We start from the raw sequence: 26278 nt of genomic DNA on the forward strand, positions 1-26278 counted from the left end.
CTTCTAGTGCGACGCCAAAAGACACAGCTGTAGAATAAGAACCTACACCGCTCGCCGTCAAAAGACAGTGGGCGGTCGTTAAGGGGTTAAAGAGATGTTATGCCGTTTACAGGGTTTCTCAAGTGTTAATAAAGATTCATCAGTATAGAGTTTAAAGCACTGCATCTTTCTAATATACATTTTGTTTCCATTCCTCATAACTTTCAAGATCTCTGCTTGCTGCCAGCGTGTGGAAACATTCATGTTTACATTGTGAGGCTGAAACATGTGTTATTCATGGTCAGACAGCTGTAACTTTTGACAATGTTCAGTCTAGGTATGACCCAGGAGTCCAGGACAGGAGAGACTCAGTTGTGTGAGCTGCACTAGGTCAGCAGGAGTTTGCCTCTTCAAAATGTAAACACAATTTTTCATTTTTCTGACAGCAAGCATAGATCTTTACTTACAAAACTCTAAATACCATGTAATTAATAATGATAAATAAACAGAGCACATGTATTACAAACTCTCTGTAATACACCTGTCCACAGGTTGTGTCTGCTACTGCAGCCGAGCTCCATTGCAGTGAATAGGGATGAGCTGCTGTACTATGTGGACAGGTGGGGTGCTGTTTTTGATAAAAAACAACAACATGTTTTTCTAATCCTGTCCAACACCTCTGCTTGCAGTCATTTAATAGAAAAATGAATTGTTTACTACCTGATGCGGAGAGAGTAGAGGCAGATTCTTCTCAATGAGCTTGTAGTGGTTCAGGAAGGTCGGCTTGCTCATGTTGTCTATGTATTGGCATGTCATTCCTTTCACCAACTGCCCTGTACTAGAAAATATAAGGGATAAAATCTGGGTTCACTGTGAAGAGTCTGGGGTGTCGAACAGCAGAGGGCGGGTTGGTCATTTGATGATAACACCCTACATCCCAAGCTGCATGCCCTAAACATTATAATCAGCTAGGCAAAATAATTCACCACAAGGTGGCACTTATCCAGTTACCCGTGACCAATGACTTGCAGATTGTGTGCATGCATGCGTGTAGGATGGTGAGGGTAGTAGTACTCACATGACGCTCTGTGACTCTCAACGTGCTGTGTGTGTGTGTTTCACGCGTGGGTTCCCCTCTGCTAGTAAAATCCTGCATATACCCCTCCTGAGATATCATATTTACACACTAGTTATCCTAGGAGGGGGTGTTTGATCCGTCATGAAAATCTAACATGGCTTATCTATATACACTAAAAGCACACACCCAAAAATCTGGGAAATTCATGATTATTGTGCTATTACATATGGTGGCCGATGAGATAAATACAAGACAACAGAATATGAGGGAATAATGTCAGTGTCAAAGAGAACACCATGAGAAAGTCAAAATTAATTTAATTTTTCAATCATATAATGCCAGGGTCCCCCAGAGTATTTGCTTGGGGGGCACATGGTAGTACAGTCATATTGGTAAGGTTTTCAATTTGGCGGGTTTTTTTTTGTGTTATTTGGTTTGTTCCTCTTTTTTTCCCTCTATTTTAGCCCAACAGTGGTACTTACCATTTTAAGGTCAAGTTCAGGTTAGATGTATGGAACATACGGGCAGGTTCTAGAATCTTCTGTCGGTGGCTCGTGCAATACTAGATGTTCTCTGATTGGTGTTTCATTCCTTATGGCGGGAAGATCCATCCTTTATAAGACTGGCTCTCAGCTGTTCAGGACCAGTCTTCAAGATTTCCAGGACCAGCGCCCCGCCCACCCTCCCTTGAATTTTGATCTTTGTTGCAATGTTTTTTGTTTTTTTTTAGATGGGGTATAGTCTCCCAACTAATGCGGGGGGGGGGGGGGGGGGACGACTTGGTCATTTATTTAATGATTGATTGGTTTTAACGGTTACTTATTATATATTTATTATTATTCAATTATTGATATTTAATTTTTATGTTACCAGTAATAAGATTATTGCGGCCAATTTTATTCCAATAAATTATTCTGGTCTTTGTGTTCTTATTTACATACAAGTGTGACTTATGCTGTCGTGCAAATAAACAATCTAGTTTATAATAAAAGGACTGAATTTCGCTAGAAGATTGGGACACTAGTGGAGCACTTTACCTCAGCAGATTCACCAATGGTACATGTGGAGACAGTAAGTCAAACAACAGAAGGGCCTGAAACACAGAATGCATAAATGGAAGTGTATGGTTCATTATTGATTTCAAAACTGCAGACAAATAAAAAATGTATGTAAGGTTTTAATTTATACTTTTATTCTAGGGATCCATTCTTACTATCACATTTTTCCCACCAAAAACAAGAGCGGACGCCAGTCTAAGGAAATAGGACAACATCCCCAGACCTGTCCTTTGTTTCGTTCGTTCTTAGACTTGGATTCTTTTCCGTCTTTGGTGAAAATAGACACTAATCCCTATAACGTATTTGTGAAAAAGCTAGAATCGATATAGAAGAAAATGAGCTGACCATATAGACTGTAATACCGCAGCCAATATAAGGCCTGTGTGGGGGCCCAGAAGTCCCTATAGCTTTATACTACAGAGCAATAGGTACTCAGTATGCAGCCATATGATGAGATGACCTAATCCTATTGTTTTCCCCAACATAAGTGCCACTAGAAAAGTACCTGCTCCCCACCACAGAAATTGCATGCACATTCTGTTCTGTTTTCTTATTTCTATGGCCAGTGAGTGAACACCATTTTTTTAAAATTTATTTAAATAGGTTCAAAATTCTGTGCTGATTGTTTTATTGATAACTTTATAGCACATGAAGCACAATTTTTTTTCTGATGAAGAGCTCTAAATTCCCTTTAGCCACCACCAGCTTGAGTCTCCTTTATACTGTTTATTCATTGGACTCAATAGTAAAACAGTATGCAGTAGGCTCCTGTGCTCCCTCTAGTGGCAACTGCAAACCACTGGAATTGTATCATTTGACTCTATATGAAGAGAATTTGGGGCTCTGTATTAGACAAAGCTCTGACTGCAATAAAGATATATTAACAAAATGAATTGGTGCAAGAGTTTGGACCTGTAAACAATGTGGTGTTAAAATGTGGAGATTCACTATAAGCTTTATAAAAACGCTGCTGATATCATTTATACATATGGATTAAAATTATATCTGGAGCATGTCAGCACTGGAGATATGTGATGTGAAATAGTGAACATGGGGGCAGGGGACTTCTCATCAGTAACCCTGTTGTAGAACACTAGTCAGCCTCTGCACAGCCTAAAATGGCTGATAACAGAGAACAATTAATTATATTCAACTGCACAGCGAATTGAAATAAAAAAGATTTGTGTTTAGTGTCTCTTTAAAAGTACCATGACATTAATGAACAATTTGTCGAGTGGTACCTTAAGATCCTATTACACGGTCCGATATGGGCTGTGAAATCGAGCGGAATCGAGCGGCGGTCAACAAGACAGCTCGTTGATCGACGCTCATTTACTCCTTTCACAAGGAGCAATGATTGGCTATGTATAAGGAGAAGTGATTGTTATTACGATCGTTCGTCCTCATACATTTCCATCATGTCGGCAGCACATCTCCCTGTTTACAGAGGGAGATGTGCTGCCGACAGCGGTAATATTCAGTGCTGCATAAATGAGCAGATCAGATGATGAACGAGCGTTTGCTCGTTCATCGGCTGATCGTTGCCCTGTTTACATAGGGCAATGATTGGGAATGAGCGTTCATATGTAAACGGTAAAAGGGCCTCAAGGCAGCTTAAATGGGGTTTCCCATGAGAGACATTTATGACATATCCACAGGATATCAGAAAAAAGGAGATTTTTGAAGCAGCACTAGTCCCGAGTATGGTGCGGTGCACGCTGTCAAGCCAGGCAAACCCACTCCAGCACGATGTATATCCAAAGAAGTAGTAGGACAACAGCACACGTCTTCAAATCATCAAAGTGGTTTTATTGTCAAGACATCCACAAACGACAAGCAACGTTTCGACCCATAGTGAGTGAAGGGTCTTTGTCAAGCCTAACATTATGTCTAAAAACATCGTTATAAATGGGTGAATACAAATGATCACATGGCCCATTCCAACCAGTGAACATCGTGAATCTGGTCTCCCAGGTGAAGCATACATTAGTCTTAATGACATACATCAAATAGTTATATAATCTTCAAAAACGTGCAAAACTACAATGTGTAATCCATCTTTAATACATCATCATCAATAATATATCAATCATTGTTATTACAATAGAAAAGTGAAGGAGGAAGGTTCACCACACTCCAGGTTCCAGCTACGATCACAGAGCTCTACTGTGCATGCTCAGCAATCAATCATCTCTGCTGTGCAAAAAATAAAGACCAGCGTTCGATCAAAAATAGTGATCAAAGTATGTATAAATGTAAGATATCCTCAGTCATAACAGGAATCCATCATACTGCAGCTCCATATCTGTATATTTTGAGGCAAAATTAATTCAATAATTAAAAACGTCTTCACTCTGTATAAGTCACATGTGAACAGGGCAGACGGAGGGAGAAGGGATCAGGTTCATATTACTTCATGATATCAATCACTAGAAGTTAAATATAAGACATCCTCAGTCATAACAAGAATCCATCATACTGCAGCTCCATATCTGTATATTTTGAGGCAAAATTAATTCAATAATTAAAAGCGCCTTCACTCTGTTTAAGTCACATGTGAACAGGGCAGACGGAGGGAGAAGGGATCAGGTTCATATCACTACATGATATCAATCCCTAGAAGTTAATGTCATCAAATTCTATTTAGTGTTAAACCGCCTACATAAATCGGATCACCGAAGTGATTCAAAAACTTTCTAGGGGATGCTTGTAACTTCTGTCCGACCAATCATGTTGGACAATAATACCGCACACAACACGAGATTTATATAATGATGATAAAAAAGCCTTCATTCCGTGATGTTAAGTCACATGTGAACAGGGCAGACGGAAGGAGAAGGGATCAGGTTCATATTACTACATGATATCAATCACTAAAAGTTAGTGTCATCAAATACTCTTCAGTGTTAATTCGCCTACATAAATCGAATCACTCAAAGTGATTAAAAGACTTTCTAGGGAATGCTCGTAATATCTGTCCAACAAAACATGTCGGACACCTATACCGCACAGAACACGAGATTTATATAATGATGATAGAGCATCAACCATAGCCCACCCAATCAAAAAACCACTATACTCAAAAACATTGCATAAAAAATACAGATGGATGCCAACATGAGAGGAACCGCCATAATCTTCGTTCTGATCATAAATCCGCTGGCGTGTGGTGAATAAACCTCCATCACGAACATGCTCAAATCTGTAAAAAATATTCCAAAAATATCAAGACCCTCAGGAATGCAAGACGATGTAAAAAATAGATGCTACACAATGTGTCAGAAATCACCCATCAAGTGTACAATATTAAAAAAATGTTAAAAACAGCAATGGGATTTCAGAGTCCAGGAATTATCTTGTATTCTAGATTCAAACCTTTGGGGTATAGGGAATCTAACTCAAAGATCCAACGTAATTCTTTCTTTTTCAATAGCTTCTGTCTATCCCCTCCCCTCCTGAGTATCGGGACACAATCTATTACCCTAAATCTCAATTGATTTAACTGATGATTCTTTTCAATAAAATGCCTTGGTAATGGAAGTTCCATCATTTTCTTTCTGATTGTACTTTTATGCTTATTAATTCTCAATTTAATAGGCATAGTTGTCTCTCCTATGTAAATCAATGAACAAGGACATGTAATCATATATACAACGAATTCTGAATTGCACGTAAATCTGTGTCTGATATTAAAGACCCTCCCCGTATGTGGATGCTGAAAACTATTCCCTTTCACAATATTATTGCAATTGCAGCAATTCAAACAGGGAAAATTACCATTTTTGGGGGGGCAAAGTAGTAATTGTGTATTTTTCTTTCTACTACCCACGTCTGACTTAACCAGTGTGTCTCTGATATTCTTAGTCCTCCGATATGACATAATAGGTGGTATTCTCAACGTGTCAATCTCATTATGTCCCTTGGACACTATAGGCCAATTCTTTCGCAGAATATTACCTATGCGACCACTCAAATTGCCAAAAGTTGATATAAATGGTATACGTTCAACTTGTACACCCTTAATATTGGATTCCAAACTATTATCCAGTCTATCCTTATGTTTCTGTACAAGTTTCCTAGGATAACCTCTCTTCGTAAATTTATTACACATCTGAGTCAACCTAATTTGTTTCTGTGTAGTATCTGACACAATCCTATCAACCCTCAATAATTGACTCCATGGTAACGACTCAATCATGTGTCTAGGATGGTTACTACTATATAAAAGGAGATTATTTCTGTCTGTGGGTTTCACAAATAAATCTGTGGAAAATACTCCGTCTTTCCATTGTACCAAAGTGTCCAAAAATTGTAATTCTCGATCAGAGCAAACCATGGTAAATTGAAGAGCTGGAATATGTGTGTTAAGTTCTAACAAAAACTGATCAAGACCCAACCTATTACCTTCCCATATGACAAAAATGTCATCAATAAATCTCCACCAGCAGCGGATGTGACCCATATGGGGGGAGGTGTAGACATACTCCTCCTCAAAGGTGGACATGAAGATGTTCGCGTACGTTGGGGCCACGTTGGACCCCATCGCCGTCCCCCTTAGCTGTAAATAGAACTGGTCACCAAAGAGAAAATAATTCTTCCTTAGTACCAGCTCCAACAGCTGGAGGATGAAGCGTCTACACCCTGGGTCACATCCGGTGCTGGCGAGACATTTCTCTATTGCCCTTAAACCTCTATTGTGTTCAATGCTAGTGTATAGAGATACAATATCAAATGATACAAGTAATACAGGACCACTGGCCTCAATCAGTTGTAATTTATGTAAAAAATCTGTTGTATCTTTAATGTAAGACGAGGCCTTCAAAACATGTTCTCTCAGGATTTTGTCAAGGAAGATTGCAATATTATTAAAAATTGAACCCCTCCCAGACACAATTGGTCTGCCTGGCGGGGCATGGAGATTTTTGTGAATCTTAGGTAGTGTATATAATATCGGAGTAATTGGTTCCTCCACCTTCAGAAACTTCCCCAATTGTTGGTCAATAATACCCTGTTCCACTGCAACATCAATAATACCTTTGATCTCTTTCAATAGCTCTAACTTGGGGTCTCTAGGTAACAATTGATATATCTCACTATCTGCCAATTGACTATAAATCTCTGACTCATATTTACTACTGTCCAAAATGACCGTGGCTCCACCTTTATCGGCCTGCTTTATGGTAATCTCCTTATTATTCATAAGTTCCTTTAAAGCCTTCCTTTCCTTATTTGTAAGATTCAAATTACTCCTTGTATCATGTATAGTACTCTCTTTTAATGATTTAATCTCATCTAACACAATCTTTGAAAACGTATCAATAATCGGGCTAGAGGGAGGCATATATGTGCTAGTTGGTCTAAGACCCAATTTGCCAGACTGAAACATACAATCAGAATCACTTTTCTCACAGACAGTAACATTATCTTTGGAAAACATTACTTTAAGGTTCAGACGTCTAAAAAAACTTTTAAGATCAAGATCCAATTGGAACCAATCAACATCAGTATCAAGACAAAATGAAAGACCCTTCTGTAACACCTGAAGTTGGTCATTCGTGAGGTCTATAGATGAGATATTTACCACTATATTTTCGTTCTTGGAGGGTTCCTCCTCATTGGGGGTCTCGATCTCGAACGAAATCGGCCTCTTGCGTTGCCGTTGGTGTTTCCGTCCACCCCTCCTAGACCGTCCATACTTCCAAGTGGACCTTTGTCTAAAAAAGGTGCATGATTGGCGTCATCGGTTGAATCAGAATCACCGGTAGTGTATAACAGGTTGCCACTCCCCAATTTCCTCGGTTTTCTCCGCCTCTGGGAAGGACCATATGAATTCATATTTTGCCAATTGTAGATTTTACCATTGCGATAGTCCTCCAAATCCCGATGCCATTTATCTCTTTTCGTTCTCTCTATCTCGGTCTTCACTCTATCCAAATTCATGGAGATTTTCTCCTTTAGAGAACCAAAGATTAGCTCATTGGAAGATTGGACAATTGACACTTCAACTTCCTTCAATTTATTTTCAATCAATGCAATTTCTGATTGTAGATATTCCACATTGAGAAGTATTAAATCGAAGGCATATTTATTAGATATGTGTTCAAACTTCGTACAGAAGTACTCATTATTAGGAAACAGATTCGGGCGTAAATGTGATCTTAAGCCTCTGGGGATTCTCTGTGCCTTGTAGTACTCCAATAATGTGGATAGATGTAACTCCAGTGAAATCTTTCTTTTAGCTTCACTTTCATATTGCCTCTTCAAGGCATCCATAGATGGAGTACTTAAAAACGCTGAATCATAAGTTGCACTCTGTACAATCCTTAACGCATCCTCATTGCTGTATGCGAATGTCTTTGACATACCTTGTAAAGTTGATGCACTAGAAAGTGCGGTAGTCTCTCGGGAAATCAAGCCCATAGCACTGGGTGGATTCGGATTCATTCTCCAGAAGTGCACGCCTCTGTGGTTTGATATCAGAAAAAAGGAGATTTTTGAAGCAGCACTAGTCCCGAGTATGGTGCGGTGCACGCTGTCAAGCCAGGCAAACCCACTCCAGCACGATGTATATCCAAAGAAGTAGTAGGACAACAGCACACGTCTTCAAATCATCAAAGTGGTTTTATTGTCAAGACATCCACAAACGACAAGCAACGTTTCGACCCATAGTGAGTGAAGGGTCTTTGTCAAGCCTAACATTATGTCTAAAAACATCGTTATAAATGGGTGAATACAAATGATCACATGGCCCATTCGTGTTCTGTGCGGTATAGGTGTCCGACATGTTTTGTTGGACAGATATTACGAGCATTCCCTAGAAAGTCTTTTAATCACTTTGAGTGATTCGATTTATGTAGGCGAATTAACACTGAAGAGTATTTGATGACACTAACTTTTAGTGATTGATATCATGTAGTAATATGAACCTGATCCCTTCTCCTTCCGTCTGCCCTGTTCACATGTGACTTAACATCACGGAATGAAGGCTTTTTTATCATCATTATATAAATCTCGTGTTGTGTGCGGTATTATTGTCCAACATGATTGGTCGGACAGAAGTTACAAGCATCCCCTAGAAAGTTTTTGAATCACTTCGGTGATCCGATTTATGTAGGCGGTTTAACACTAAATAGAATTTGATGACATTAACTTCTAGGGATTGATATCATGTAGTGATATGAACCTGATCCCTTCTCCCTCCGTCTGCCCTGTTCACATGTGACTTAAACAGAGTGAAGGCGCTTTTAATTATTGAATTAATTTTGCCTCAAAATATACAGATATGGAGCTGCAGTATGATGGATTCTTGTTATGACTGAGGATGTCTTATATTTAACTTCTAGTGATTGATATCATGAAGTAATATGAACCTGATCCCTTCTCCCTCCGTCTGCCCTGTTCACATGTGACTTATACAGAGTGAAGACGTTTTTAATTATTGAATTAATTTTGCCTCAAAATATACAGATATGGAGCTGCAGTATGATGGATTCCTGTTATGACTGAGGATATCTTACATTTATACATACTTTGATCACTATTTTTGATCGAACGCTGGTCTTTATTTTTTGCACAGCAGAGATGATTGATTGCTGAGCATGCACAGTAGAGCTCTGTGATCGTAGCTGGAACCTGGAGTGTGGTGAACTTTCCTCCTTCACTTTTCTATTGTAATAACAATGATTGATATATTATTGATGATGATGTATTAAAGATGGATTACACATTGTAGTTTTGCACGTTTTTGAAGATTATATAACTATTTGATGTATGTCATTAAGACTAATGTATGCTTCACCTGGGAGACCAGATTCACGATGTTCACTGGTTGGAATGGGCCATGTGATCATTTGTATTCACCCATTTATAACGATGTTTTTAGACATAATGTTAGGCTTGACAAAGACCCTTCACTCACTATGGGTCGAAACGTTGCTTGTCGTTTGTGGATGTCTTGACAATAAAACCACTTTGATGATTTGAAGACGTGTGCTGTTGTCCTACTACTTCTTTGGATATACATCGTGCTGGAGTGGGTTTGCCTGGCTTGACAGCGTGCACCGCACCATACTCGGGACTAGTGCTGCTTCAAAAATCTCCTTTTTTCTGATATCAAACCACAGAGGCGTGCACTTCTGGAGAATGAATCCGAATCCGCCCAGTGCTATGGGCTTGATTTCCCGAGAGACTACCGCACTTTCTAGTGCATCAACTTTACAAGGTATGTCAAAGACATTCGCATACAGCAATGAGGATGCGTTAAGGATTGTACAGAGTGCAACATATGATTCAGCGTTTTTAAGTACTCCATCTATGGATGCCTTGAAGAGGCAATATGAAAGTGAAGCTAAAAGAAAGATTTCACTGGAGTTACATCTATCCACATTATTGGAGTACTACAAGGCACAGAGAATCCCCAGAGGCTTAAGATCACATTTACGCCCGAATCTGTTTCCTAATAATGAGTACTTCTGTACGAAGTTTGAACACATATCTAATAAATATGCCTTCGATTTAATACTTCTCAATGTGGAATATCTACAATCAGAAATTGCATTGATTGAAAATAAATTGAAGGAAGTTGAAGTGTCAATTGTCCAATCTTCCAATGAGCTAATCTTTGGTTCTCTAAAGGAGAAAATCTCCATGAATTTGGATAGAGTGAAGACCGAGATAGAGAGAACGAAAAGAGATAAATGGCATCGGGATTTGGAGGACTATCGCAATGGTAAAATCTACAATTGGCAAAATATGAATTCATATGGTCCTTCCCAGAGGCGGAGAAAACCGAGGAAATTGGGGAGTGGCAACCTGTTATACACTACCGGTGATTCTGATTCAACCGATGACGCCAATCATGCACCTTTTTTAGACAAAGGTCCACTTGGAAGTATGGACGGTCTAGGAGGGGTGGACGGAAACACCAACGGCAACGCAAGAGGCCGATTTCGTTCGAGATCGAGACCCCCAATGAGGAGGAACCCTCCAAGAACGAAAATATAGTGGTAAATATCTCATCTATAGACCTCACGAATGACCAACTTCAGGTGTTACAGAAGGGTCTTTCATTTTGTCTTGATACTGATGTTGATTGGTTCCAATTGGATCTTGATCTTAAAAGTTTTTTTAGACGTCTGAACCTTAAAGTAATGTTTTCCAAAGATAATGTTACTGTCTGTGAGAAAAGTGATTCTGATTGTATGTTTCAGTCTGGCAAATTGGGTCTTAGACCAACTAGCACATATATGCCTCCCTCTAGCCCGATTATTGATACGTTTTCAAAGATTGTGTTAGATGAGATTAAATCATTAAAAGAGAGTACTATACATGATACAAGGAGTAATTTGAATCTTACAAATAAGGAAAGGAAGGCTTTAAAGGAACTTATGAATAATAAGGAGATTACCATAAAGCAGGCCGATAAAGGTGGAGCCACGGTCATTTTGGACAGTAGTAAATATGAGTCAGAGATTTATAGTCAATTGGCAGATAGTGAGATATATCAATTGTTACCTAGAGACCCCAAGTTAGAGCTATTGAAAGAGATCAAAGGTATTATTGATGTTGCAGTGGAACAGGGTATTATTGACCAACAATTGGGGAAGTTTCTGAAGGTGGAGGAACCAATTACTCCGATATTATATACACTACCTAAGATTCACAAAAATCTCCATGCCCCGCCAGGCAGACCAATTGTGTCTGGGAGGGGTTCAATTTTTAATAATATTGCAATCTTCCTTGACAAAATCCTGAGAGAACATGTTTTGAAGGCCTCGTCTTACATTAAAGATACAACAGATTTTTTACATAAATTACAACTGATTGAGGCCAGTGGTCCTGTATTACTTGTATCATTTGATATTGTATCTCTATACACTAGCATTGAACACAATAGAGGTTTAAGGGCAATAGAGAAATGTCTCGCCAGCACCGGATGTGACCCAGGGTGTAGACGCTTCATCCTCCAGCTGTTGGAGCTGGTACTAAGGAAGAATTATTTTCTCTTTGGTGACCAGTTCTATTTACAGCTAAGGGGGACGGCGATGGGGTCCAACGTGGCCCCAACGTACGCGAACATCTTCATGTCCACCTTTGAGGAGGAGTATGTCTACACCTCCCCCCATATGGGTCACATCCGCTGCTGGTGGAGATTTATTGATGACATTTTTGTCATATGGGAAGGTAATAGGTTGGGTCTTGATCAGTTTTTGTTAGAACTTAACACACATATTCCAGCTCTTCAATTTACCATGGTTTGCTCTGATCGAGAATTACAATTTTTGGACACTTTGGTACAATGGAAAGACGGAGTATTTTCCACAGATTTATTTGTGAAACCCACAGACAGAAATAATCTCCTTTTATATAGTAGTAACCATCCTAGACACATGATTGAGTCGTTACCATGGAGTCAATTATTGAGGGTTGATAGGATTGTGTCAGATACTACACAGAAACAAATTAGGTTGACTCAGATGTGTAATAAATTTACGAAGAGAGGTTATCCTAGGAAACTTGTACAGAAACATAAGGATAGACTGGATAATAGTTTGGAATCCAATATTAAGGGTGTACAAGTTGAACGTATACCATTTATATCAACTTTTGGCAATTTGAGTGGTCGCATAGGTAATATTCTGCGAAAGAATTGGCCTATAGTGTCCAAGGGACATAATGAGATTGACACGTTGAGAATACCACCTATTATGTCATATCGGAGGACTAAGAATATCAGAGACACACTGGTTAAGTCAGACGTGGGTAGTAGAAAGAAAAATACACAATTACTACTTTGCCCCCCCAAAAATGGTAATTTTCCCTGTTTGAATTGCTGCAATTGCAATAATATTGTGAAAGGGAATAGTTTTCAGCATCCACATACGGGGAGGGTCTTTAATATCAGACACAGATTTACGTGCAATTCAGAATTCGTTGTATATATGATTACATGTCCTTGTTCATTGATTTACATAGGAGAGACAACTATGCCTATTAAATTGAGAATTAATAAGCATAAAAGTACAATCAGAAAGAAAATGATGGAACTTCCATTACCAAGGCATTTTATTGAAAAGAATCATCAGTTAAATCAATTGAGATTTAGGGTAATAGATTGTGTCCCGATACTCAGGAGGGGAGGGGATAGACAGAAGCTATTGAAAAAGAAAGAATTACGTTGGATCTTTGAGTTAGATTCCCTATACCCCAAAGGTTTGAATCTAGAATACAAGATAATTCCTGGACTCTGAAATCCCATTGCTGTTTTTAACATTTTTTTAATATTGTACACTTGATGGGTGATTTCTGACACATTGTGTAGCATCTATTTTTTACATCGTCTTGCATTCCTGAGGGTCTTGATATTTTTGGAATATTTTTTACAGATTTGAGCATGTTCGTGATGGAGGTTTATTCACCACACGCCAGCGGATTTATGATCAGAACGAAGATTATGGCGGTTCCTCTCATGTTGGCATCCATCTGTATTTTTTATGCAATGTTTTTGAGTATAGTGGTTTTTTGATTGGGTGGGCTATGGTTGATGCTCTATCATCATTATATAAATCTCGTGTTCTGTGCGGTATAGGTGTCCGACATGTTTTGTTGGACAGATATTACGAGCATTCCCTAGAAAGTCTTTTAATCACTTTGAGTGATTCGATTTATGTAGGCGAATTAACACTGAAGAGTATTTGATGACACTAACTTTTAGTGATTGATATCATGTAGTAATATGAACCTGATCCCTTCTCCTTCCGTCTGCCCTGTTCACATGTGACTTAACATCACGGAATGAAGGCTTTTTTATCATCATTATATAAATCTCGTGTTGTGTGCGGTATTATTGTCCAACATGATTTGTCGGACAGAAGTTACAAGCATCCCCTAGAAAGTTTTTGAATCACTTCGGTGATCCGATTTATGTAGGCGGTTTAACACTAAATAGAATTTGATGACATTAACTTCTAGGGATTGATATCATGTAGTGATATGAACCTGATCCCTTCTCCCTCCGTCTGCCCTGTTCACATGTGACTTATACAGAGTGAAGACGTTTTTAATTATTGAATTAATTTTGCCTCAAAATATACAGATATGGAGCTGCAGTATGATGGATTCCTGTTATGACTGAGGATATCTTACATTTATACATACTTTGATCACTATTTTTGATCGAACGCTGGTCTTTATTTTTTGCACAGCAGAGATGATTGATTGCTGAGCATGCACAGTAGAGCTCTGTGATCGTAGCTGGAACCTGGAGTGTGGTGAACTTTCCTCCTTCACTTTTCTATTGTAATAACAATGATTGATATATTATTGATGATGATGTATTAAAGATGGATTACACATTGTAGTTTTGCACGTTTTTGAAGATTATATAACTATTTGATGTATGTCATTAAGACTAATGTATGCTTCACCTGGGAGACCAGATTCACGATGTTCACTGGTTGGAATGGGCCATGTGATCATTTGTATTCACCCATTTATAACGATGTTTTTAGACATAATGTTAGGCTTGACAAAGACCCTTCACTCACTATGGGTCGAAACGTTGCTTGTCGTTTGTGGATGTCTTGACAATAAAACCACTTTGATGATTTGAAGACGTGTGCTGTTGTCCTACTACTTCTTTGGATATCCACAGGATATGTCATAATTGTCAGATAGATTCGGGTCCTACCTCTGGGACCCGCACCTATCTCTAGAACGGGGCCCCTAAACTCTGTTCTGCCGCTCTGTGTTGCGGCAGAAGAAGGTGACTGCCGACCATGAATTAGGAAACCGCATAGCTCGCTGAGCTACGCTGTTTCCGTAATTCCCATAGAACTGAATGGTAGTTATGGAAACAGCGTAGCTCGCATTCTATGCTGCTTCCCTAACTGCCATTCACTACTATGGCAGTTACGGATATGAACTACGCTGTTTTTGTAACTCCCGACCATATAGTTAGGAAATGGCCGGGAGGCAGAGGGAGATATGTCATAAATGTCTCTGATGAGAAACCCCCTTTAAAGACTGAGACTACAGACACTTTCTTGAGAAATACCAGTTCAACACCAATTTTATCTATAAAAACACAAACGTAAATCCACTTAAGGCACTTTTACACGGGCCAATGATCGGGCAAAGAGGGGTTCCTATGAACGCTCGTTCACGACTATTGCCCTGGGCAACGATTAGCAGATGTTCCAGGAAACGCTCGTTCATCGGCTGATCGCATCATGCATGCCGAACTAAATATTATCGTTGTCGGCCGCACATCTCCCTGTGTAAACAGGGAGATGTGCTGCCGACATGATGGAAATGTATAGGGATGAAGGATCGTAGATTGCTCTTCCCCATCCATACAATACTGATCATAGCTCCTTGTGAAAATTCACTGTATTTTAACGATATATATTGTGCTCCCACAAATATGAACATTTTTAACGCGGTTAACGCAGGCTCCTGTGTGAACGAGGGTCCAAACCTCTGCTTTACCAATGTTATACGCTGATTCCATATTTTGATATCTCTGTTTACATACCCAGTCACAAAGGGTTCGCAAACGAACTAGGACTGGGAGTATTGTGTTTAATACGTTTTTAAATACACGGTTGGGCTTTTCACAGTGGTGATTGTACCCCTGTTTTTAGATAGCTATGAAATAAAAATTATACATTTTACTAATTTATCACTTTAGCTCCTTGTGAAAGAAGCAAATGAGCGCTGATCAACGAGCCGTCACGTTGATCGGCGCTCGTTTTCACAGCCCATATTGGCGCGTGTAAAAAGATCTTTACAGAAGTGAACAATGACTGCAGCTTATAAAAGATTGTGCCTTTCTAACTACCAGGAGACTTCAACATTGGCGAAACCTCCCCGACTCTACTCGCAGCTTGAATGGACGCTCATAGCTGAAGGGCATTTGGGTTAACCATATAATTACCTGACTCCTTCTCATCTCTTTGTCATTTAGTTCTGTAACGTCCAGGTTCCTTTGTGCTAACAGTTGTGAGAGAGACACTTGTTTAAAGAATGCTCCATTCATGTCTGACAGAACGGTCTGAAATTCTCCAGAAGACATCAGCTAATTAGAAGAAACACAGTAAGGCTGAATGACTGGTGACATTGCGCTACGTCAACGTTATTTTATGGTATTCTAAATGTCATGAAAAGGAACAATACGACTATTTCGCAGGTAAAAAGTTTCAATCCGTTAATATGTGTCATAAAACACAGCCAGATGACGTGAAGGTGATATATTTTAAAAATGTAGCTTAACAGTAAATGTTCTAACCATTGTGATGCCTTCATTGTTAGGGATGAATTACATATACGGTTTCAATACCTTGTTTTTCAAGATAAAACGACACTGGAAAGAATTGTCCGCTTTACATAATCCCTTTTTGTTAGAGGGGTCCCCTAAAAATAAGCTGATCACAGGGTTTCCCGCTGTTGGTACACCTAGCGATCAGCTGTAATCTGGGGGCGTCCCTACATTACACAGTTCTTATTAAAGTCAATGGGCTGTATGTGTAATACACGGACATGCTGGGTACCCCAGAGTGAGAGATGCTCTATGTAGCTGTTATCCTCTCCGACTAATAGATGAGGTTCCTAAACAGAGGAAATTGGACACTTGAAAATGGGTTTTGTAAGACAGGCAATGCTTTTAATATGTGTAATGGCAGGAAGGAGGTGAAGGGAAAGTGAGCCCTAATCTACCCACCGCCCTGTCCCTGCCTACTTGCAACGACCCGCCCTAGGCGACGAGGTACAACTGGGCGGCGGTCCCTACGCTGGCTAAGTGCACAGGAAGACAAACAGGGAACACGCAAGGGAAGGGGCAGTAGCCACGGAACGCCACGAGGAAACGGGGCGGCGAACGAACAGTCAGGACCAGGACGAAGTGAGTACACCCGAGCAGGCACAGAGACAGAAGCAAGCCAGGGCAAGCAAGCAGGTCAAGCAGAACTGCAGCAAGGCAGAAGCACGGCAGAAGCAGGCTGGAGCAAGCAGCAGAGGCCAGGAATCCAAAAGAATTACAAGCACTGAGGGAGAGCACAGGGCAGGTAATAAAGGGCAGGGGGCGGAGCTAACTCCGAGAGACCAGGCCGCGATAGGCTCTCCCACTCCTGAGCCTGCCACCCTGGTTGGTGGGAGATGGTGTCAGTCGAGCAGGTCTGGCCTCAGGTGTGGATTGATTAATCCCAGGAGTATAGCTAGATGAAGTACCTGGCAGATCCCTAACAGTACTCCCCCTTTTATGAGGGGCCACCGGACCCTTACTAAGGGGACCCGGTTTAGTGGGGAAGAGGAGGTGGAACCTCCTGATCAATACCCCAGCATGAACATCACGGGCAGGTACCCAAGTCCTCTCCTCCGGCCCGTATCCTCTCCAATGGACAAGGTACTGGAGGGAGCCCTGGACCATCCTACTGTCCATAATCTTGGCCACCTCGAATTCCACCCCCTCAGGGGTGAGAACGGGAACAGGAGGTATCCTCAAGGGGGACCAGGACGGGGAGCAGCGTTTAAGGAGGGAGGCATGGAAGACGTCATGTATGCGAAAGGATGGGGGGAGCTCCAGACGGAAGGATACAGGGTTGAGGACTTCAATGATCTTATAAGGTCCAATAAATCGGGGAGCAAACTTCCTGGACGGGACCTTAAGGCGCAAGTTCCTGGACGACAACCAGACCAAATCCCCGACGACAAACCGGGGGTTAGCAGAACGTCTACAATCCGCCTGAATCTTTTGTGCGCTCTGGGACGCCTCTAGGTTCTTCTGAACCTGGGCCCAGACAGTGCACAGTTCCCGATGAACCTCCTCTACCTCAGGATTATTGGAACAACCAGGGGAGACGGAGGAGAACCTTGGGTTAAACCCGAAATTACAAAAAAACGGGGAGACACCTGACGAGTTACTGACCCGGTTATTCAGGGAAAATTCAGCAAGGGGAAGGAATGAGACCCAATCGAATTGACAGTCAGAGATGAAACACCTTAAATATTGTTCCAGGGATTGGTTGGTCCTTTCCGTTTGGCCATTAGTTTCGGGATGGAAGGCGGAGGAGAAGGACAGATCAATCTCCAACTTTTTACAAAAAGCTCTCCAAAATAAGGAAACAAATTGTACCCCTCTGTCAGAAACGATATTGACTGGGGCCCCATGGAGACGCAGGATGTGTTTCACAAACAAAGAAGCTAACGTCTTGGCGTTAGGTAGCTTCTTAAGGGAGGCAGGTTGGACCCATTCCGCCACAGCTTGAACCTTGGCAGGGTCCATGCGGAATTCATGAGGAGTGAGGATTTGCCCTAAAAATGGTATCTCCTGTACCCCAAAGACACATTTTTCAGTCTTAGCAAACAGATTATTCTCCCGAAGGACCTGGAGCACCTTCCTGACATGCTCCACGTGGGAGGACCAGTCCTTGGAAAACACCAGTATGTCATCAAGGTACACAACAAGAAAATTACCCAGGTACTCTCTCAGGATTTCATTAATAAAATTCTGGAAGACAGCAGGGGCATTACACAACCCAAAGGGCATGACCAGGTATTCGAAATGACCCTCGGGTGTGTTGAACGCAGTTTTCCACTCATCCCCCTCTTTGATGCGGATAAGGTTATATGCCCCCCGTAGATCGAACTTAGAAAACCATTGGGCTCCCTGAACCTGATTAAAAAGATCCGGAATCAAAGGAAGTGGGTACTGGTTCCTTACGGTGACCTTATTCAGGTTCGATAATCAATGCACGGCCTAAGACCACCATCCTTCTTCCCCACGAAGAAGAAGCCAGCACCTACAGGAGAAGTCGAGGGGCGAATGAAACCCTTGGCCAGGCATTCTTGGATATACACCCTCATCGCTTCACGTTCAGGACATGAAAGATTAAATATCCTACCCTTAGGAAGCTTGGCACCAGGCACCAAATCGATAGCGCAATCGTAATCTCTATGGGGGGGCAACACCTCGGAGGCCTCCTTAGAAAACACATCGGCGAAGTCCTGAACAAACTCAGGAAGCGTGTTTACCTCCTCCCGGGGAGAAATAGTGTTAACAGAAAGACATGACATAAGACATTCATTACCCCATTTGGTGAGATCCCCAGTATTCCAATCAAATGTGGGATTATGCAACTGCAACCAGGGAAGACCTAATACCAGATCAGACGATAATCCCTGCATCACCAGTACAGAGCACTGCTCCAAATGCATGGAGCCAACCAGGAGTTCAAAAACAGGAGTATGCTGAGTAAAATAACCATTAGCAAGGGGGGTTGAGTCGATTCCTACTACAGGGATGGGATAAGGTAAATCAATACAAGGCATCTTTAGAGACATAGCAAAATCCACAGACATGATATTAGCAGATGAGCCAGAATCCACGAAAGCACTGCCCATGGCAGACCGGCCAGCAAACGAGACCTGAAAGGGAAGCAAAATTTTATTGCGTTTCACATTAACGGGAAATACCTGTGCGCCCAAGTGACCTCCCCGATGATCACTTAGGCGCGGAAGTTTTCCGGCTTCTTATTCTTGCGCCTGGGGCAGGTGTTCAGTAGATGCTTGTCGTCCCCACAGTAGAAGCAGAGACCATTCATTCTGCGAAACTCTCTACGTTGTCGAGGGGACATGGAGGCCCCGAGTTGCATAGGTACCTCCGAGTCCTCCGTGGAGGGGTGAGGAGACGGGACCTCGGGGGGAATCACAGAAAAGTCAGAGGGGAGCACACTGAAGCGTTCTAGCTGACGTTCCCTGAGACGTCGGTCAAGTCGTACTGCTAGGGCCATAACCTGGTCAAGGGAGTCAGGCGAGGGGTAGCTAACCAGCAGATCCTTCAGGGCGTCAGATAATCCTACCCTAAACTGGCACCTTAGGGCCGGATCGTTCCACTGAGAAGCTACGCACCACTTCCTAAAATCAGAACAGTATTCCTCAACCGGTCTCCTACCCTGACGTAAGGTCACCAGCTGACTCTCGGCTAAAGCAGTCCTGTCAGTCTCGTCGTAAATGAGTCCGAGGGCAGAGAAAAAACGATCAACAGAGGAAAGTTCAGGGGCGTCAGGAGCCAAGGAGAAGGCCCACTCTTGGGGCCCTTCCTGGAGTCGGGATATGATGATACCCACCCGCTGGTTCTCGGAACCTGAGGAGTGGGGCTTTAGGCGGAAATACAGTCTGCAACTCTCCCGGAAGGAGAGAAACGTCTTACGGTCCCCTGAAAACCGGTCAGGTAACTTGAGGTCGGGTTCTAGAGGTGAGGTGAGGGGTACTACTAAAGCAGCGTCACCCTGATTGACCCTTTGGGCCAGGGCCTGGACCTGTAGGGAGAGGCCCTGCATCTGCTGGGTCAGGGTCTCAAGGGGGTCCATGATAGCGTCAGCGTAGGAGAAATGGTAGACTAGGTAAGGGCTTGTAATTATGTAATGGCAGGAAGGAGGTGAAGGGAAAGTGAGCCCTAATCTACCCACCGCCCTGTCCCTGCCTACTTGCAACGACCCGCCCTAGGCGACGAGGTACAACTGGGCGGCGGTCCCTACGCTGGCTAAGTGCACAGGAAGACAAACAGGGAACACGCAAGGGAAGGGGCAGTAGCCACGGAACGCCACGAGGAAACGGGGCGGCGAACGAACAGTCAGGACCAGGACGAAGTGAGTACACCCGAGCAGGCACAGAGACAGAAGCAAGCCAGGGCAAGCAAGCAGGTCAAGCAGAACTGCAGCAAGGCAGAAGCACGGCAGAAGCAGGCTGGAGCAAGCAGCAGAGGCCAGGAATCCAAAAGAATTACAAGCACTGAGGGAGAGCACAGGGCAGGTAATAAAGGGCAGGGGGCGGAGCTAACTCCGAGAGACCAGGCCGCGATAGGCTCTCCCACTCCTGAGCCTGCCACCCTGGTTGGTGGGAGATGGTGTCAGTCGAGCAGGTCTGGCCTCAGGTGTGGATTGATTAATCCCAGGAGTATAGCTAGATGAAGTACCTGGCAGATCCCTAACAATATGTGTGCAGAACACACTGGTGCCACATACTGTATGTTGTAAATGTATCTCCAGTTTGGATGTACCTTGACTAGAATATTAGGGGATTGGTATGAAAATTTTTCGAATATTAGCTCAGCTTATTCTGCAGCGAAAGAGGATTTGCGCTATAATTTCTGCCAATTTCTGCCATAAGTAAACCAAAATCTGTCTATTTGTGGGAATAGGTATCTGAATGAATGATTTGTGTTGTGTGAATCCATAACATGGATTGCTATGGGTCTATACTGTACCTCCATGTAATACAGAGGCACACAGATTCATAACAAATCTGTGGGGGAAAAAATTGTGGCCATGCTCCATCACATGATGGAGTCACCAAACAGTGGTACACAGAGTATATTGTGGACCCTTGGAGACTCTGTGTGCCAGCATATAAGGTCAATGCATTGTCGACAACTGTAGTGAAAATTGGGATTGGGACTCCAATGTTCTTGAGATCTCAGACCATACAGAATAATGCCAAGACTTACTATTGCAAATGTAGGTCAGTTTAATAAGTCCCTGGTTACCTTACTAAGGATGCTTTCTTGTTGTGCTGGGGAAAAATATGGGGCATGTTGGAAGAGTCCGCTTTTCAGAGCCATAAAAAGATCCCTTGAAGTCATCTCATAAAAGGAGTCCGCACTTACTCCTGACACCAGTTCTCCTAGTTGACTTACATTGGAATATGTTAAAACCTATAATGTACATAGAAAAATAAAGCAGTTTATAATTCCGGAATATCATATAAATAAATCCTGATAACCACAATACAATGAATGTTTCAGGATCCACCAGGACCAATCTTAAAAAGTATGAGACTCCTCACTTCTTATCATAACATTATTATTCCAATGAGTCATTGTGGTTTTGTGGGGTTGGTGTATTATAGTTGTCTATCTTTTATGTATTCATGCTTCCAAATGGTTCGTTTTGTGCATCTCTGTCTTCTATCATTGCACGCCACACACTCATTACAGAATATATTAAATCTCGGAGAGAATTATGCAACTGGTTGTTTAGTTTTCTGACTGATCAGGTAGGGTGCAACAGCAATCAAGTCATCATTAGGGGTTGTGCTGGGGTGTTGCTTGAGTCTAGCTTTATTCTCCTTTTATACTTTGGATTGTGTAACATATTATAAAAGTACTATCCCACTAAAATATGTGGATAATATGAAACTGATTGTCCGGATTAGGCTTCGTTCACATCTGCGTCAGGGCTCCATTCCGACGTTCCGTCTGAGCTTTCCGTCGGACCAGAGCCCTGACTGACACAAACGGAAACCATAGGTTTCCGTTTCCATCACCATTGATTTTAATGGTGACAGATCCGGTGCCAATGGTTTCCATTTGTCTCCGTTGTGCAAGGGTTTTGTCGTTTTGACGGAATCAATAGCGCAGTTGACTATGGTATTCATTCTGTCAAAACGACAGAAGCCTTGCACAACTGAGACAAACGGAAACCATTGGCACCGGATCCGTCACAAATTAAATAAATGGTGATAGAATTGGAAACATATGGTTTCCGTTTGTGTCAGTCAGGGCTCCGTTCCGATGGAAAGCTCAGACGGAACGGAACCCCGACGCAGATGTGAACGAAGCCTTGCAGGTGAGGATGAAACTTGTAGTACAATATATGCTCTTGTTAAGAAGGCCTAGCAGCGTTGACATTTTGCAGAATTATTATCGGGAAACAATTGAGAGTCATTTAACCTACAGAATTACTGTTTGGTCTGGCGACAATAAAGGAACAGCGTTTGTTGTGTAGAGTAGCTAACACGGCCAGGCCCATAATTGGTTGTAATGTTCGTGCGATATCAGATATTTAAAAAAAAGATGTGTAGGTGTAGCAAACAGAATTTTGTAGGACCAGTCAGACCCATCGCACGTTCTGTTGGAATTTACCATTGGGCCAGAGATATCTGGGGATTAGGGCACGTTCATTTAGGGTTTAGGGAGAGTTTTTATCCAACTTCAGTGCGTCTTTTAAATATGTAATATAATGATTTCTGTTCACTGCAGTTTCATACTTTACAATAAAGTACTATTCAATTTTTAATAACAGCTGGAGAGCCTTTCTACGTTAATGTTTCTAAATCCGCATTACCTTCTCAGAGTGTAGAAACTTTCTTGTAAGGACTATAATCTGGCTCTTAGTCCACCCTGAGACTTGCTGGAGTGTTAGGATAGCGCTCTGTACAGCTTCTGGAGATAATGATTCAAGCTGGGATATGGTCAGTCCAACCACGGCATCTGAGAGAGAGCCCAGGTTTTCATTCAGGGACTGGTTTAAGACAGCTATTCGAAGGAACTGAGACTTTAACTGTAAAAGAGAATGTTAATTTGGTATTTATATAGATTTTAACCTATTTTATAAGGAAAATAACATAATAGCAAACAGTGATGATTGGGTCAAATAGCAACTCTCTGTTTTAACATGTGAAAGGAAGTGCAAAGTTTTTTTTATGGTGCGAACAACCTTAAAGTTGAATCCACATGTGAATCCACCTTTAGGTAAACACTGTGGATTTTCCGCAGCGTATTACAGTAGCAGCAGTGTGGGTGAGATTTCAACAAATCTCGTCCCCACACTGTAAAAAAACCGCACATAAATTGACCTGCAGTGCGGTTTCTTCAACCGCAGCATGTCAATTAATGCTGCGGAATCACAGCTCTTCTGTTGCAGGTTTCCCATTTAATTCAATGGGGTGCTTAAACCCGCAACAAAGCAGTATGTGTTGCGACATTTGCGGTGGAATCACAGCGATTCCACCGCAAAAATCGCAAGTAAGAAAAAAAATAAAAACGTTATACTTACCCAGAGTTCCCTGCTTCTTCTCCAGTCAGGCCTCCTGGGGTGACTTTTCAGCCCATGTGACCGCTGCAGCCAATCACAGGCTGCAGCGGTTACATGGCCTGCAACGTCATGCCAGGAAGCCGTACTGTGAGCAGAGAAGAGGGAGGGGGTAAGTATGAACGGTTTGTTGTTTCTTTTCCAGCACGGCTTTACGCAGCGGAAAATACGCTGGAAAAACACACCACAATGTGGTGCAATTATTTGGACGGCATTCCCTGAAAATCATGTGCTGTTCACAGAAGTGCAAGAGAAAGCTCTTAGGTTGGGTTCCCACGTAGCGTAAATGCTGCAGAAATTGACATGCTACAAAAACAATCCACAGCGAAAATGTTCATAAGTTGATTTGTGGAGCGGATTTTGTGCTCTTCTGTTGTGGGTTTTCCCCATTGAATTCTATGGGAATGTAAAACCCGCAACAAATAGCCAAGTGCTGCAACTTTAGCAGGCAGAAACACTGCAATTACGCTGCAGAAATTGCAAATGAGAAAAAAAAATAAAGCTTTTTTTAATTTAAAATTAATAAAAAAGTTTATACTTACCCCTGGCCGTTGTCATAGCAATCCGTTCCACTGTACTAATTGCTGCACAGCCTCCTGGGATGACGTTTCATCCCATGTGACTGGTGCAACCAGTCACAGGCTGCAGCAGTCACATGGGCTGCAACGTCATCCCAGGAATCCGGACTGCACGAACAACGGAGGAACGCGTCACTATGACAACGTCCTGAGATAAGTATAGACTTATTTTTTCTTAAATTGCGGTTTGCACAAGGGAGAGTCTGCCTGAAAAACGACACCACAATTTGGCGCGGTTTTTCAGGTGGAATTCACTGCGGGTTTTAGGTCGGATACGCTGCGTACTTTTACACAGCATATCGGACTCGTGGGAATCCAGTCTTAGGGTGCTTTCATACATGTCAATTAACGTTGTCTTTTTTCCATGCAGCCAATTACCGCTTGGTAAAACTGTACAACGTAAAATCATGAAACCATGGCAATTCGCAATAAAACGTGCACAGTTTTGCCGAGCGGTTATTGGAAAAAGGTTTATAATGGGGGCCACGACGCAGTGCCAGATGCATCCTATGACAGATGCAGTGTTCAATGATACCCATTGACTCACATTGGGATTTATCACGGTTTGATCATGGCTTCCATCCTTCAACGCTAATCCTTCCGTCAAGTCAGACTGAATTAACAATGGAGGCTCTGAACAGAAGAGTGCAATAGTACACACTTTAGTACTACTATGTAGGCTCTGTATGTTTGTGGTATTATGTGGGCACACTACGGCACTATTATTTTAGTAGTATTATGGCAGTATTAGTGTCCACTTCCCTAATCTCCAAAAATGGAGTTCCCAACACACAGACAGTCCAGCTTCCTCGAACACACAGCTCTAATGTTACATGAATCCTCGAGGACTCTGCCTGTTATGTGTGGAGAACATAATGTAGACACTATAAGGGCTTTTCCACACGTAACGGATTTGATGCAGAAAATTTCCGCAACATTTCCGCATCAACTAGCAGACAATCCGCTGCGGAAAATCTGAACCATTTCATGTGTTTTTTTACTGCGGAAAATAGTGTGGATTTTTGGTGCGTATTTTTTGGTGCATTTTATTTCAAGGGCTGTGTGGTGTTGATATTTCTTCTTCTTGTGATGTAATTTCCACCCCCTATAAGAAATTCTGCAGCGTTTCCGTAGCAAATTACGCAGTACATTAGAAAAACTAAGGAAATCAGTCCACTTTCCACACAAATAATTGACATGCTGTGGAACTAAAAACACGCATCGCAGGTGAATTTCCGGACTGAATTTTTACGCAGTGTGTGGATGACATTGATTGGGTCAAACCCACTTTGCGGCTACAGTATTCCGCTGCGCATTTTTCCTCCGCAATTCTGGACGGAAAATGCGCAGCAAATCCGTTACTTGTGGACAAGCCCTAAGGGTTACATTTTAATAACATTAAACCAGAAAATGATAATAACATGTATACACTTTTATAATCTCTTTACACCTCTTGCACACGACCAAGTTCGGGCTGTGAAAACTTTCCGTGTGTCTGCCGGATTTCCAAGCCCGACTGCGGTACAGGTGAACGGGACTCCTGGCCTGATAGACATTTATGATGCTAGGAGTCCCTGCCTCCCCACGGAACTGCTCTTCCGAACTGGACAAAATGAGGCCTATGATGTCTATGATGCCAGTAGTCCCGTTCACCTGTAAAGCGGTCAGGCCGGGAAATCCAGCCGACACTGGGACCGTTTTTCACAGCCCGATTTCGGT

The 26278-nt window shown here is 42.0% G+C and overlaps 1 protein-coding gene across 1 annotated transcript in view; it reads right to left on the reverse strand.

The window, feature by feature from the left end:
- OTOA (otoancorin) overlaps nt 1-26278 on the reverse strand; it is a 68021-nt gene that overhangs the window by 32799 nt on the left and 8944 nt on the right. Inside the window, exons 10-14 of the mRNA XM_075831562.1 lie at nt 23235-23450; nt 21656-21823; nt 16052-16192; nt 2095-2150; nt 700-817 (exon numbers count right to left, since the gene is read on the reverse strand). Of these exons, the coding sequence (XP_075687677.1) occupies nt 700-817; nt 2095-2150; nt 16052-16192; nt 21656-21823; nt 23235-23450 (699 nt within the window). The remainder of the gene's footprint in view (nt 1-699; nt 818-2094; nt 2151-16051; nt 16193-21655; nt 21824-23234; nt 23451-26278) is intronic.

The sequence above is a fragment of the Rhinoderma darwinii genome, chromosome 6, assembly GCF_050947455.1.
Source record: "Rhinoderma darwinii isolate aRhiDar2 chromosome 6, aRhiDar2.hap1, whole genome shotgun sequence".
Taxonomy (NCBI): domain Eukaryota; kingdom Metazoa; phylum Chordata; class Amphibia; order Anura; family Rhinodermatidae; genus Rhinoderma; species Rhinoderma darwinii.